The sequence below is a fragment of the Netta rufina genome (genome assembly GCF_964035555.1).
Source record: "Netta rufina genome assembly, chromosome: 16".
NCBI classification, from domain to species: Eukaryota; Metazoa; Chordata; class Aves; order Anseriformes; family Anatidae; genus Netta; species Netta rufina.
The window spans coordinates 10,897,602-10,909,207 of NC_140140.1; the positions used below are offsets into that span (position 1 = coordinate 10,897,602).

Here is an 11,606-nt window from a genome sequence, read left to right on the forward strand (position 1 = left end):
TTCCAACCGTAATGATTCTGTGATTCTACACCCGGCCTTATATCAGGCTGTTTTCATGACAGCGAGTTTCCACACCCCTCAGAGAAATGTTCTACCACCGCCTAACTCCCATTTAAACGTGTCGGGCTTCCCCACCCGCTACCACTCGCTCCAGGTGCCACAACCACCCCCAACCCCTCAGCCCCGAGCCCCCTCAGCGGGGCCCCGCTGCCCGCCCCCAAGCCCGGCCCGGGCGCAGGCGCCGCCACCTCCCCGCTGTCCGCGGCGCCTGCGCGGCTCAGCGCGGCCTGGCCCGGCCCGGGAGCGGCCCCTCGGTGAGCGCGGGCAGCGCCCCGAGCCCCGGCAACGGCCCTGGGGCAGGGGCTGACGGGGACCGGGGCTAACGGGGGGGCCCCCGAACGGCCGCGGGGCAACGGGACGGCCGCGACATGGCGGTGCCCCGCCCGCGGGGCCTCCTGCCCGCCCCGCCGGCCGCGGCGTAGGCCGAGCCCCGCAGGGGGGCTGCGGGCTGGGGGCTGCCGGGGGGTGGGGGGTGTTGGGGACTCGGCTGCAGCCAGAAATGGCTTTTTTCTGCTTTGGAATTTGCCGTGGTTTTGTATATTTGGCTGCCTACTGGCCGGGGTGTGCTCTGCGTGGTGGCTGTGGTGGGACGCGGTGTGAGGGGTGCCCTGTGGGGCTCAGGGGGACGTTTTGTCGTTTGCAGAGCAAGGATGAGTCTTTTCGGATCAACCTCGGGGTTCGGGACTGGAGGTACCAGCATGTTTGGCAGTACCACCGCGGATAACCATAACCCGATGAAGGTACGAGCATGAACCCTCCTGCGTGGTGTGTCGCAGCAGTGCGACCCAGCTCATCCCGGAGGAGCCACAGGAGCTCAGTGACACTGTCTTCAAGTATGGCTAATTTTATTTTGTCTCCTGTGCTTTGCAGGATATTGAAGTCACATCTCCGCCTGATGACAGCATATCTTGTTTAGCGTTCAGTCCGCCGACACTGCCGGGGAACTTCCTAATAGCAGGGTCGTGGGCAAATGATGTAAGTACTCGCAGTGAGGCCTACAGATGAGTAAAGTGAAAGCATTTGTGCCTAAAGTGCAAAATGTGGCCCTAAAGACTTATGTTAGGGGAACTGAAAATCTTTCTCTTTGCAGTTGCAAGATTTGTTTCTTAATGCCTAGGCATTACAAATTTTGACGTAGCAGCTTTATCTGAGAGACTGCGTTGTGATATTCATATAAGTTGTTCCTCTGCCTATGGTTTTAAAGTTCTGCTCAGAATATGTAATTAATGTTATTCCTATTAGGTTTTTATTACTTCATTGTTTGCTTTTTTCTTACTTTTTCAGCTTCATTTTCTTATAGAATTAGATTGACATAGTTATAATTTGCCCAGTGGAAGAGCGATGCATGCAATGGTGAATCTTAGCTTGTTTGACAGGATAGTCTCCAAAAAAATCAAGCTCCTATATTCAAGCTCCTAATTTCAGCCTTGCTGAAATTTCTGTTTGGATCCAAGTGTTTGATCCCAATTGGCACAAACAGGGAGGGGAAAACAGGAATTGAGTGCAGCTTTTAACTGTTCTGTTTGGTCTGTTGGGTGGTACCCTGCAATTGGCAGCTTGCAGCTGGCAGTTAAGGGGTTCCACAGGAGAGCACTGCGAGGTGTTACTTGAGGCGCATAAGGTGCTTCAGAGGTGGAATTGTGGGGCTGAGTGTGGATGCCTGTTTAGGTGAAGGTCTTTAGGTGAACATAGAGGAGACAAGGTTTCAGTTGGTTCAAAAAAGAGTTTGGTGTTTGTAATCGTATAATAAGCTAAGGCTGGCATCTTTAAGATGAGAAATTGATAGTACTAATATGTTACATCTCTATCTGTGTCTCCTGTTCCAGGTTCGCTGCTGGGAGGTTCAGGATAACGGACAGACAATTCCAAAGGCTCAGCAGATGCACACAGGGCCTGTACTAGATGGCTGCTGGAGCGATGTATGTCCCTATTTGAAAATAGACCATCAATGTTAACTATAAACCTAAATAAGTTGGCATGTGGTTTCCAGAGATGTAAATGCCATGTGTGATGCATCCTCTGGTTATTGTATACACTTATGTTACTGTTAATGTGTGCTAAGCATGTTGTAATAGAATAGATCGATGTGGGAGATGAGACAGGTAAAAGTGTTTAAGGAGTTATTTAAAGCTAGGTAATAGCTAGCACAGCTTTCTTGTTTGGTTTAAAACAGAATTTAGAAAAGGCCTTGAGTGAAGAACCTTGTATTTCAAGCTGAGTTTTCATTGAATGTGTATTTTTCACAATATGGAATGTGTTTTTTTTATAAGATTTTAACAAACCCATGGAATTCTGCAGGAGTATATTTACAGCAAAAGTACACAGTCTGAAATTGACTAGTCAGGACTGGACCAGCAAAATGTTTAAAAGTTTTATCAGGACTGTTTACATAAAGTTTCAAAGTACAAGGGGGAAAAAAAAAAAGCAGTAACAAAATCAAGGATCTCCCCCAAAAAAGCTTTCTAACTACATACTGAATATTTTTTGCATTATTTTTGCATTGTACCTTATCTTTGTTACTGCTCTGTAGGTACCAAGCATGAAGAAATACCTGTTTTGAAGTTTGTTTTGAACTGTTTTGGCATATTGTAAAGAAGTTTCCGTTATGTTTCTTTTGTCTTACAATCCCTGTGTATGTCACATTAATGTTATCGTATTAGAATAGGACTTGACAGTTTTCTGGTAGGTATTGCATGATGCAGATATATTTAATCTCTTGTGCTATTTCTTGTTTTTCAGGATGGAAGTAAAGTATTTACTGCTTCCTGTGATAAAACTGCCAAAATGTGGGATCTCAATAGTAATCAAGCTATTCAGATTGCACAAGTAAGTCCCAAGCTAATCGATATAATTTTTTTCTCTTCTCTGTTTTTATTAAAAGCTATGTTTCTTAGTTAATTAAGATAATGTTTAGCGCTTACAAAGTAGATGCTGCTATATGAGAAAGAGATTGTAGAATGCCTTTTGTTTTGTTGAGCTACTGAAGTGGTTATGGATAGGGAGATAAGCAATCAAAGTGATTTGAGTAGCCTGTGCAGCTGTTCCTCCTCCTCTACCTGAGATCTCTTTCCATCACTGCGGTGACATTGGTAAGTCACCTTGCTGCATGCTAATTACGTAGTCTGAGCCTACATGTTTTTTCAATTTTCTTGCATTGTTTTAGGTGCCTAGTACCTGCTATCATTTATCTCCTGATTACATTATAGATTGGTTTAGCCTTCCTTTTTCCACTTAAAATTTTTAGGGTAAAGAAAATAATAAAATGCTGTTAAATTTACTTTCACAAATACCAGCTTTTTGCTGATATCTTATCCTTGATTTAAAAATCTTGTTAGTGTAGTTAACGTAGGCCTCTCTTATGTATTCATTATAAGAAGAGGGGGGGGAAAAAACACAACAAAAGCTTTTTCCTTAGCATGGTTGGTAATGTACTCCATAAATAAGTAGAAAACTCTTCTTTTTGTAGCTTGTATTTCTGCTTTGACTGTATCGCTGACTTGTTTGCAGTTCTTTGCTTCAGGACTCATTTTTTTTCCTCTGTGGATGATTTTGCAACACTAAAGAACACAGTAAGGTCACGACCTGCAACCTTTATCCTAACTGCTGTGACTAAAATAATTGTTTTTCTTGAATGGTTTAAAAAGTGTAAATACACGTAAAAATATGAGGAACACAAACAAGAAATGCGAGCTGTTACCTTAGTATGTTTATTTTATCTTTTTTTCTTTTTCAGCATGACGCTCCTGTGAAGACTATCCACTGGATTAAAGCACCAAATTACAGCTGTGTGATGACAGGAAGCTGGGATAAAACTTTGAAGGTGTGATTTTTACGTGAACAAATAAAGCACGCTAATAATCTGCTTATGAAAATATTAGTCTAAAGTGAAAATATTTTGTTAAACACACTGATACAAAAGGCAGGTAAATGAAATAAGCTTACTTCACAGAGAGTTGCAGTACTCTCTCTGACTATTGACAGGAATGAAACAACTTGGTAACACTTACCTTCTCGTTTCTAAAGTAGTTTGCATGGTGTATCCTCAACTCCAAGCCTAAACTTGTTTGTTTTTTATTTCCATCAGTTCTGGGATACCCGCTCACCAACACCTATGATGACACTGCAGCTCCCTGAAAGATGTTACTGTGCAGATGTGGTAAGCCATGAAATAGAGTAAAACTGGCATCAGTAGGTTGTCTGGCAGTCTTTGAGCCTTCTGTAGGTTAGCACTATATGCAGACTTATCATTTGATCTCGTTGTAAACTTGATGATAAAACATATGTTGATGTTCTTGATCAAGCCCCTGGAAAACAGGTACTTGCATTACACAAAGTACGCTTGGAATCTTTTTAACATCACAAAGACAAGTCACCACTAGAACTGACCTACCGATGGTTGTGGATGAGGTTGTGTACCACTGTTGCAATTTGTATTGGAAAAGTCATCTAATAATTAGAAGATTCTTGATATGGTTCTCAGTGGTAGGGAAGAACTGATGCGTTTTGTTACAAAATAAGCCTACGTGTGAACACTTCACCTCCCACCTGCCCTGAAAATAGTCTGATTCCTTTAAATTCTTCAGGGATTTCGGCAAAAAAATAAACTCTTTGTCATGAGTTTTCTGTCATGCTGTGAACACAACTGCCTCTCTTCCAACCTGTTTTATAATCTTACCTAGGTTCATCCTATGGCTGCTGTGGCCACTGCTGAAAGGGGTTTGATAGTTTATCAGTTAGAGAACCAACCATCTGAATTTAGAAGAATAGAATCGCCTCTTAAACACCAGGTAAATGATTATATTTATTACAAGTGTATTTATACAGACTGACGTTCTGAACTTCCTGGTTGTGGTAAAAAGCTGTTTCAAAGATGGCATCCTTCATCTTAGTAGGGCACATGGCCTACTTTGACTTCTATTATGGTGGTATATTAAAATAAAATACCAATGCCTACACCTTTGAGTCCGTTTGCGTCTTATGGTGGGACTGCATGGTGTGTAATGAGTTTCATGCAAGACCCCTGAGTTCAACAAGTGTTTTGAGATGACCTCTTTCCTTCTTCCTTCATTGATCTTTATTGATATCTATTGTATGTGAAGTACAAATAATTTCTGAAACATTCATTAGATAAATGCAAAATTATTTAATACAAATTTACATTTTGCCTACGAATTACAAAATTATTGCAGATGTAAATAAATTTATATACTCATGTGCACAGCATTAAAATTGAGCCTTGTCATGTCCTGCAGACCTGTTCTGTGCAGGGCCTTTGCAAGAGTTAGAGGGTTTGGAAGACAACCTGCTATTGAGTCTGTTTTACAACTCATAGTTTTGTTGCTTACTGGTGGTTTGAAATTTTGCAAGTGGTTATAGCCTCCAAGTACAATGGCAATTGTATTCCACGAAGGTGGGATTGATTACATTCCGTTAATATCTGGTATTCTAATGAAACATAGAAATAGATGTTTGTAGGTTTTAAGTTTGGGTCATTTAGTATTCGTAATGTTTTAGATCTTTTCTTCACTTGAGTTGCTAAGTATATAGACTTTTTTTTTCTCATGAGGAAATTTCTATAGCTGATCTCTATAAGGATTCAGAAATGTAAATAATACGGCCTGATTTCTGAGTAGAATTAGACTCACTTCTCTTGACTTTTTCTGTTTGTGCTTTACTTTTCATTATTGTATATAGTGTTTTGTGTCCCTATGCAAAACAGCATTCAGAAAATCTGTCCCTCAAGTTTCTGAAATACTTTCTTTCTCAAATTTAGCATCGCTGTGTTGCTATTTTTAAAGACAAAGTGAATAAACCTACCGGATTTGCCCTTGGAAGTATTGAAGGAAGAGTAGCTATTCATTATATCAACCCCCCAAATCCGTGAGTATTGCTTTTTAAATTATCCTTTATTCGTTACTCAATTTACAATGAAGAATATAAAAATACTTCACTTTTTTATTTTCAGTGCAAAAGATAATTTCACTTTCAAATGTCATCGCTCCAATGGAACAAACACGTCAGCACCTCAGGATATCTATGCGGTAAGCACTGAGCATGTATCGGTAGGGTAGCATATGTTTTTAATGTAAAACCTGCTATGAATTTGTTCTCCATCAACTTTTATTTTGTGTAAAGTTATCTTAGACTTAATGCTTAAAGTGCAGTCATGATCATACTTGAACAGGAAAGAGAAACTTTTGCAATTCCTTTAAAACAGAAGCTAAATCAGCTACTTATTGTGTAATCTTGGTGGAGACCACACTTGTTAATTTTGATGATTTTGAACCAATCCTTAGTATATTATGAAATATCCATTGAAGTTTTAGGTACTGCAATAAAGATTCTTTCCTTGTTGCTTCAGTGTCTTGTTTCAAGAAATATCTGATTCTGATTCATATCTGTTGAAACACTTTAAAAAGATAAGACTATCTGTAGTTGTATTTACTTGCAGGATTTAGCACATGTTGTGAGTGTTCCGATCATCTGTGTATGTGTGTGGTGCTTTACGTGGTATTTTGTATGATTCTGCAGGTAAACGGGATAGCATTTCACCCTGTCCATGGTACTCTTGCAACAGTGGGATCTGATGGTAGATTCAGCTTCTGGGATAAAGATGCACGAACAAAGCTAAAAACATCAGAACAACTTGACCAGCCAATATCTGCTTGTTGTTTCAACCATAATGGGAATATATTTGCATATGCTTCCAGTTATGATTGGTCAAAGGTAAGAGGGGTGTAGACCCATATTCACATTGACAGTTAGCAATTAAAAATTTTCCTTTCACATGAGGCTTTTACTGTTCTTTGTAAATAGTGGTAGAGTCTTTCTAGCTTCATAGACATGCAAGAATATGTACAGTGGTCATTGTAGGCAGAAATCTGATGAAATGTAACACCGAAGCAGTGCATTCTTTGTTTTTTAGCAGTTATATAAGAGCGCTAAACAAAGCTATTTTGCAATATTTTGCAAATGTGGGTGAACAAAATGTAAATTACATGATTCAGAAGTCATTCTTGTTGCTCACGCGTTCTGCTGTGAGGAGAGTCACCAGGCAATATGGTATGCTAACAGGTTCTCACAAATCCTTGAAGTGCATGTCTCTGCTTCTCATACAGATTCTTTTTAACTTAAAATAAGAAAAAAGGAAAAAAGCTGTAGCTGTGGTTGTAAACACTTAAGCCAGTGTTTGAATGCCATGTACTAAATTTCCAGAACCACTTCGTGCATCTTGCTGGTGGCACTTGCCTATTTATCTTCCAAACTTGACTCAAAAACAAATCAAGATGCAAGAGAATCAACAAACCACAACATGTGGAGAATCAGTTCTTAATTGTTTAAGAAGGGGACTGCAAGGGTGAAATGTAAATGATTTTTAATGGAATAGCAACAAGAGGAAACTATTAATCGCCTGTTACAACTAATGCTGTTAAATTTGAGGATGATATTTATGGCATTTTTGACTAAGTGCAGAGATCACGCAAATGAATTCTATTGCATGCAATGAAGAGAGTAAAATCTTAATTTACTTCATTCTATTTAGTCTTGTGAATGCTGCACAAACTAAGATAACTTTGTTAAATGCTGGGGCAGATAAATTCTGTTCTAAATGCGGGGTAGGCTGTGATGGCAGCTATGTACCAAAGTATCTTTCAGATCTGTTAATAAGTAGGTACCAAGTTTATTTTCTGGAACCATTTCTGTGAAGTAGATTTGGTGTTTCAAGTTGTGCATTGCACTTTAACAGTTTACTCTCCCTGCTTTTGAATATTTGTGTATTGAGTTTGTAATGTGTATGTAAATAATGTCAATATGCAGAATATTGTATTTGTATTGCAGTTGCCTGCAGAACTTGGGCTTCATTTTGTAAATAAATGTGACCTTGTTCCCTATAAAAGATAGGGAAAGAAACACAAAGTGAAACTAAGTACGCATTAAAGTTCTGGTTTCTTCTCTGCCTACATGGACACAAACAAAAAGCACAGAGCTCTTACATTGCATCTATGAATCAGAGCTTAGAGATGCTTTTTTGATTTATTCTTTCTATGAAGAATTGTTTTATATCTTAAAAATAGACAAATGTCCTTTAAATTGTAATATTTTCTCTATAGAAAGTAAACAGATTATTTTTCTTTTTTTTTTTTTTTTTTTTAGGGTCATGAATTTTATAACCCACAAAAGAAAAACTACATTTTTCTGCGAAATGCAGCAGAAGAGTTAAAGCCTCGGAATAAGAAGTAGTGAGTATGAGTCTGACTTGTGTTTCTCTACTGTTTTTCTGCCATTCATGCCTCTACTCCACTGCTCTTCTGGCACTTGTGCCCTATTGCACCATGGTTCAGTCAACTTTGGATTGCTGACATTTAGCAGGATGTCTAAAAATTGTATTAAATGTGTTCTGACTTGCTGGAGGACACTTTTTCAAATAAGATACTTTAATGCGTATAAGAGAGAGCCTACTGTTCACAGGATTTAACCACTGTCTATTCCACAGCAATAATGAAATTGCAGCAAAACTTAAGTCTGTTACTCCTGCTTAGACGCTCACCCATTTGTATTTCTGTATTTGTTTTTAGCTAGTACTACATTAAAATATGTTAATTATAATAGTTCTGGAGAAGTTATATAAATACTGTATTTTTTCTAAATACTTGAAGAATTGCAAGTAGTTCTTTCAAAGGAGGCTTGTTGTGTCTTAGTATTTAGGAGTCCTTTCATTGTTTTCAGATTTTTAAAATGGAAATACTGTCTGCTGTATGCCAGGAAGAAATGCCTTGCAAATTGTTTTCCCTTTTTTTGGATGAATTTGGTAGGTATGTAAGTGACCAATAGCAGTGACAGAAACTCAAGACAGAAGATGGACACAGTGCAAGTTCTGCTTTCCTTTATTCTTACACTCCAGCAATGCATATGACTTTTGAGCCAACGATACTCATTCTAGTCCAAAGGAGACCCTGCCAGTTGTGCCAAGTGGTGTATAGTTCAGTAATATGAGCAATCCATTAAAGGTTTTGTTCTGTTCGTGACCAAACCAAGGAGTGCAAAATGTGTGGCCTGAACTGCTTTAAAACTGACACTTTTAGAGTTAAAAGTTGATTCTTTTACATCTCTATTAACCCTTTTTGCCCCTTAGCAGGGGGTTCTGGACTGAATAATTGATCGTTTTTGTATTAACTAGAAAATAGTGCTGGTGAGGTTAATGCTGATCAAAAATGCTGTGAAGAAAAGTTACAACAATATACGTCTCTGACTTGAATCTACCACTGTTTACTTTTAACTATCCAGTTGTATACATGCCAAAGTTTCTTTTTAGAAGTGAATGCTTATTATTCCTGTTTAACTTTTTTTGTCTGATGACTAAAAAATGGGGGCAGGGGGACGCCGCATGTATAAAAATACTTGTCATATTGTACAAACTCTGTAAGACTGTATGCTGTAACACATGGTTATGGATACATGCTATGTTTCAAATAAAATTTTTACTAAACATTTTCTTATATTGAATGGTTCTATTATATTTGCATGGGCAAGGTAGTGTGCTTTCCTTCTAAAAGCAGCTTCTTGTCCTTTCACTGCAGCTCAGATACGTTTTCTAAAAGTAAAGTACTTCTTTCCCAGCTGCCTTATCTGGAAATCTAATGCAGCTTCCAGTTGCTGTTTCATTACAAATCATTCCTGTGGTTTTGCTGCAAAGAACTTAAAGGACTAGTGTTAAAGGCCTTTGTTTTATGAGAATGAATCAGGCTCCTTCTATCACAACAGCCGTACATCTGGCAATTAGTCTTTAGTACAAATGAATCATAACTGTCTTCAAAATCTCTGGCTTACTGGCCCTTTAAGTTCAGACTTGTTTCTTTAGTGTTCATCAGTTCCTGCTTAGTGCGCATCACTTAGTTGGTGTATATTTGAGGAAAGTTCGTGCTGCTGTTGTTTAAAGATGCTCTTCTCTGGGCTTTGTTTCTCAAGATACCTTTGTTCCTACCACTTCTGTGTTTACGTGGTTTCAGTTTTCACATTCAGAGACTATTCGTTTTCTTTAAGATAGCAAAGAGTTCCCAGCAGCTGCAGTAATGGCTGGCTGTTGGCTCAAACAGATCTTGTTTTTTGTTGAGGGTGTTGTTGTTTTTTAGTTTTGATTACGCTGTAATCGTTGGCTATTAGCGTATTTTTCCAGTCTTCTCAGTCAAATGAACACCAGCAAGCAGCTAGTATACTCAAGGTTGTGTGTGTGATTGTTGATGGCAAAATAAATAAATTCTGTGTGCAGAACTTCCACTGGTGTAAATAGGGAAGAATGGAATGTATCATCTGTCGCTTGTTTAAAAGTTCTGTTTCTTTGTTTTAAATACATACCGTGAATGAAGTCAGGAGAAGATAGATTCATCCTTGTTCAGTATGTGCACTTACAGTGGTTCACATGGAGCTGCACCTGCTTAAGAGGATACTGAGTTTAGCCAAAATATATTTTCCTTACAGAGCTAGCACTGGTAAGTCTCTTGTATGGTGGTAGAGTTTTATATTAATAAGTACTTATTCTCCTGTTGGAATCAGTTTCTTTTTATCTCTCAGTGAGGCTTCAGAATTATTTAGTCATTGCATTAATTGTTCAGACTAATTTTAGAAGAGCATATTTTCCATTACGTTGCTATGCACATCAGATATATTCACATCAGATATATTCAATTGGGAAGACGAGACTGAAACTTTGAACTGGTTTGTTTTCCATTACCTAAGTTAAGAGAATGCACTGGCAATTTACTCCTCCCTGGAATTATTGTGATGTTCTCTTGTAAAGTACACACAGCTGTATCCCTTCAAGCCTCAAACATAAGCGAGAGCTTATTCATTTGCAATTCAACATCATGGACGTCCTAGAAATGTATTAACTTGCTATTCACTGGCAGTTACGTGTCCAAAAATCTTGAAGTAGAATGTAAGATTCTAATGTGTTCACCCAAAGCCAACCATAGAAATGCTAGATTAATTAACAAAAAGTGGTAAGTAATTTTTAAAATTTAATATTAAAGTTCATGTTTTTACTGCATAAAAACTATTTTTGGAGTAAAGAGCAACTCAGTTTAAGCTCCAAAAAAACCACCAGGGACCCTTTATAAACATATTCAGATGAGCTACCTTAGCCTTCCTCCTGCTAGTCTCATACATCAGTGGTCTTGCATGTCAGTTTATAAGTTTTTCTGAAATATATTTTATTAAACAATTCACAAAAAGTTTCTCTGACAAATTAAAGCAAGACACGCTTGCAGAGTTGCAAGTAGTCAGGGTGTGTCTTAACTTAGAATCTATCAGATGGAAATGCAATAGATGAATTGGTGAGTGCTCCAGTCTAGTATCCTAAGCCAGGAATGGATTTGGGATAGGGATTGGGTTAGATAAAAGTGCAAAATTTCAGGAAAACTGCTGCTCGTGCCTGGTCAGATTTTAGTCGTGATTAAATTCTAAATTCTGCAAACTGTATGAAAGATCTGTAGCTCGTAATTACTTCAAAAAGAAAGAATAGTTTTTAATGGTGCTCTGCCACGTGTGTT

The 11,606-nt window shown here is 38.5% G+C and overlaps 1 protein-coding gene across 3 annotated transcripts; it reads left to right on the plus strand.

Annotated features, from left to right (window-relative positions):
• Positions 1 to 267: 267 nt before the first annotated feature.
• RAE1 (ribonucleic acid export 1) lies at positions 268 to 9,542 on the plus strand (the record flags this gene model as incomplete). 3 transcript variants are annotated; one of them, XM_084296847.1, is made up of 13 exons in its annotated part: positions 268 to 314; positions 704 to 800; positions 931 to 1,035; positions 1,887 to 1,979; positions 2,800 to 2,886; positions 3,794 to 3,880; positions 4,145 to 4,216; positions 4,740 to 4,847; positions 5,834 to 5,940; positions 6,026 to 6,101; positions 6,592 to 6,786; positions 8,215 to 8,300; positions 8,788 to 9,542. In XM_084296847.1, coding segments are annotated over exons 2-13 (1,107 nt in total). In that variant the 5' UTR covers positions 268 to 314; positions 704 to 710. The 3 variants fall into 3 exon arrangements, with proteins under 3 accessions (XP_084152973.1, XP_084152975.1, XP_084152974.1); XM_084296849.1 differs by having other exon boundaries at positions 8,874 to 9,542; XM_084296848.1 differs by lacking the exon at positions 8,788 to 9,542 and having other exon boundaries at positions 8,215 to 8,301.
• Between the last annotated feature and the right edge of the window lie 2,064 nt (positions 9,543 to 11,606).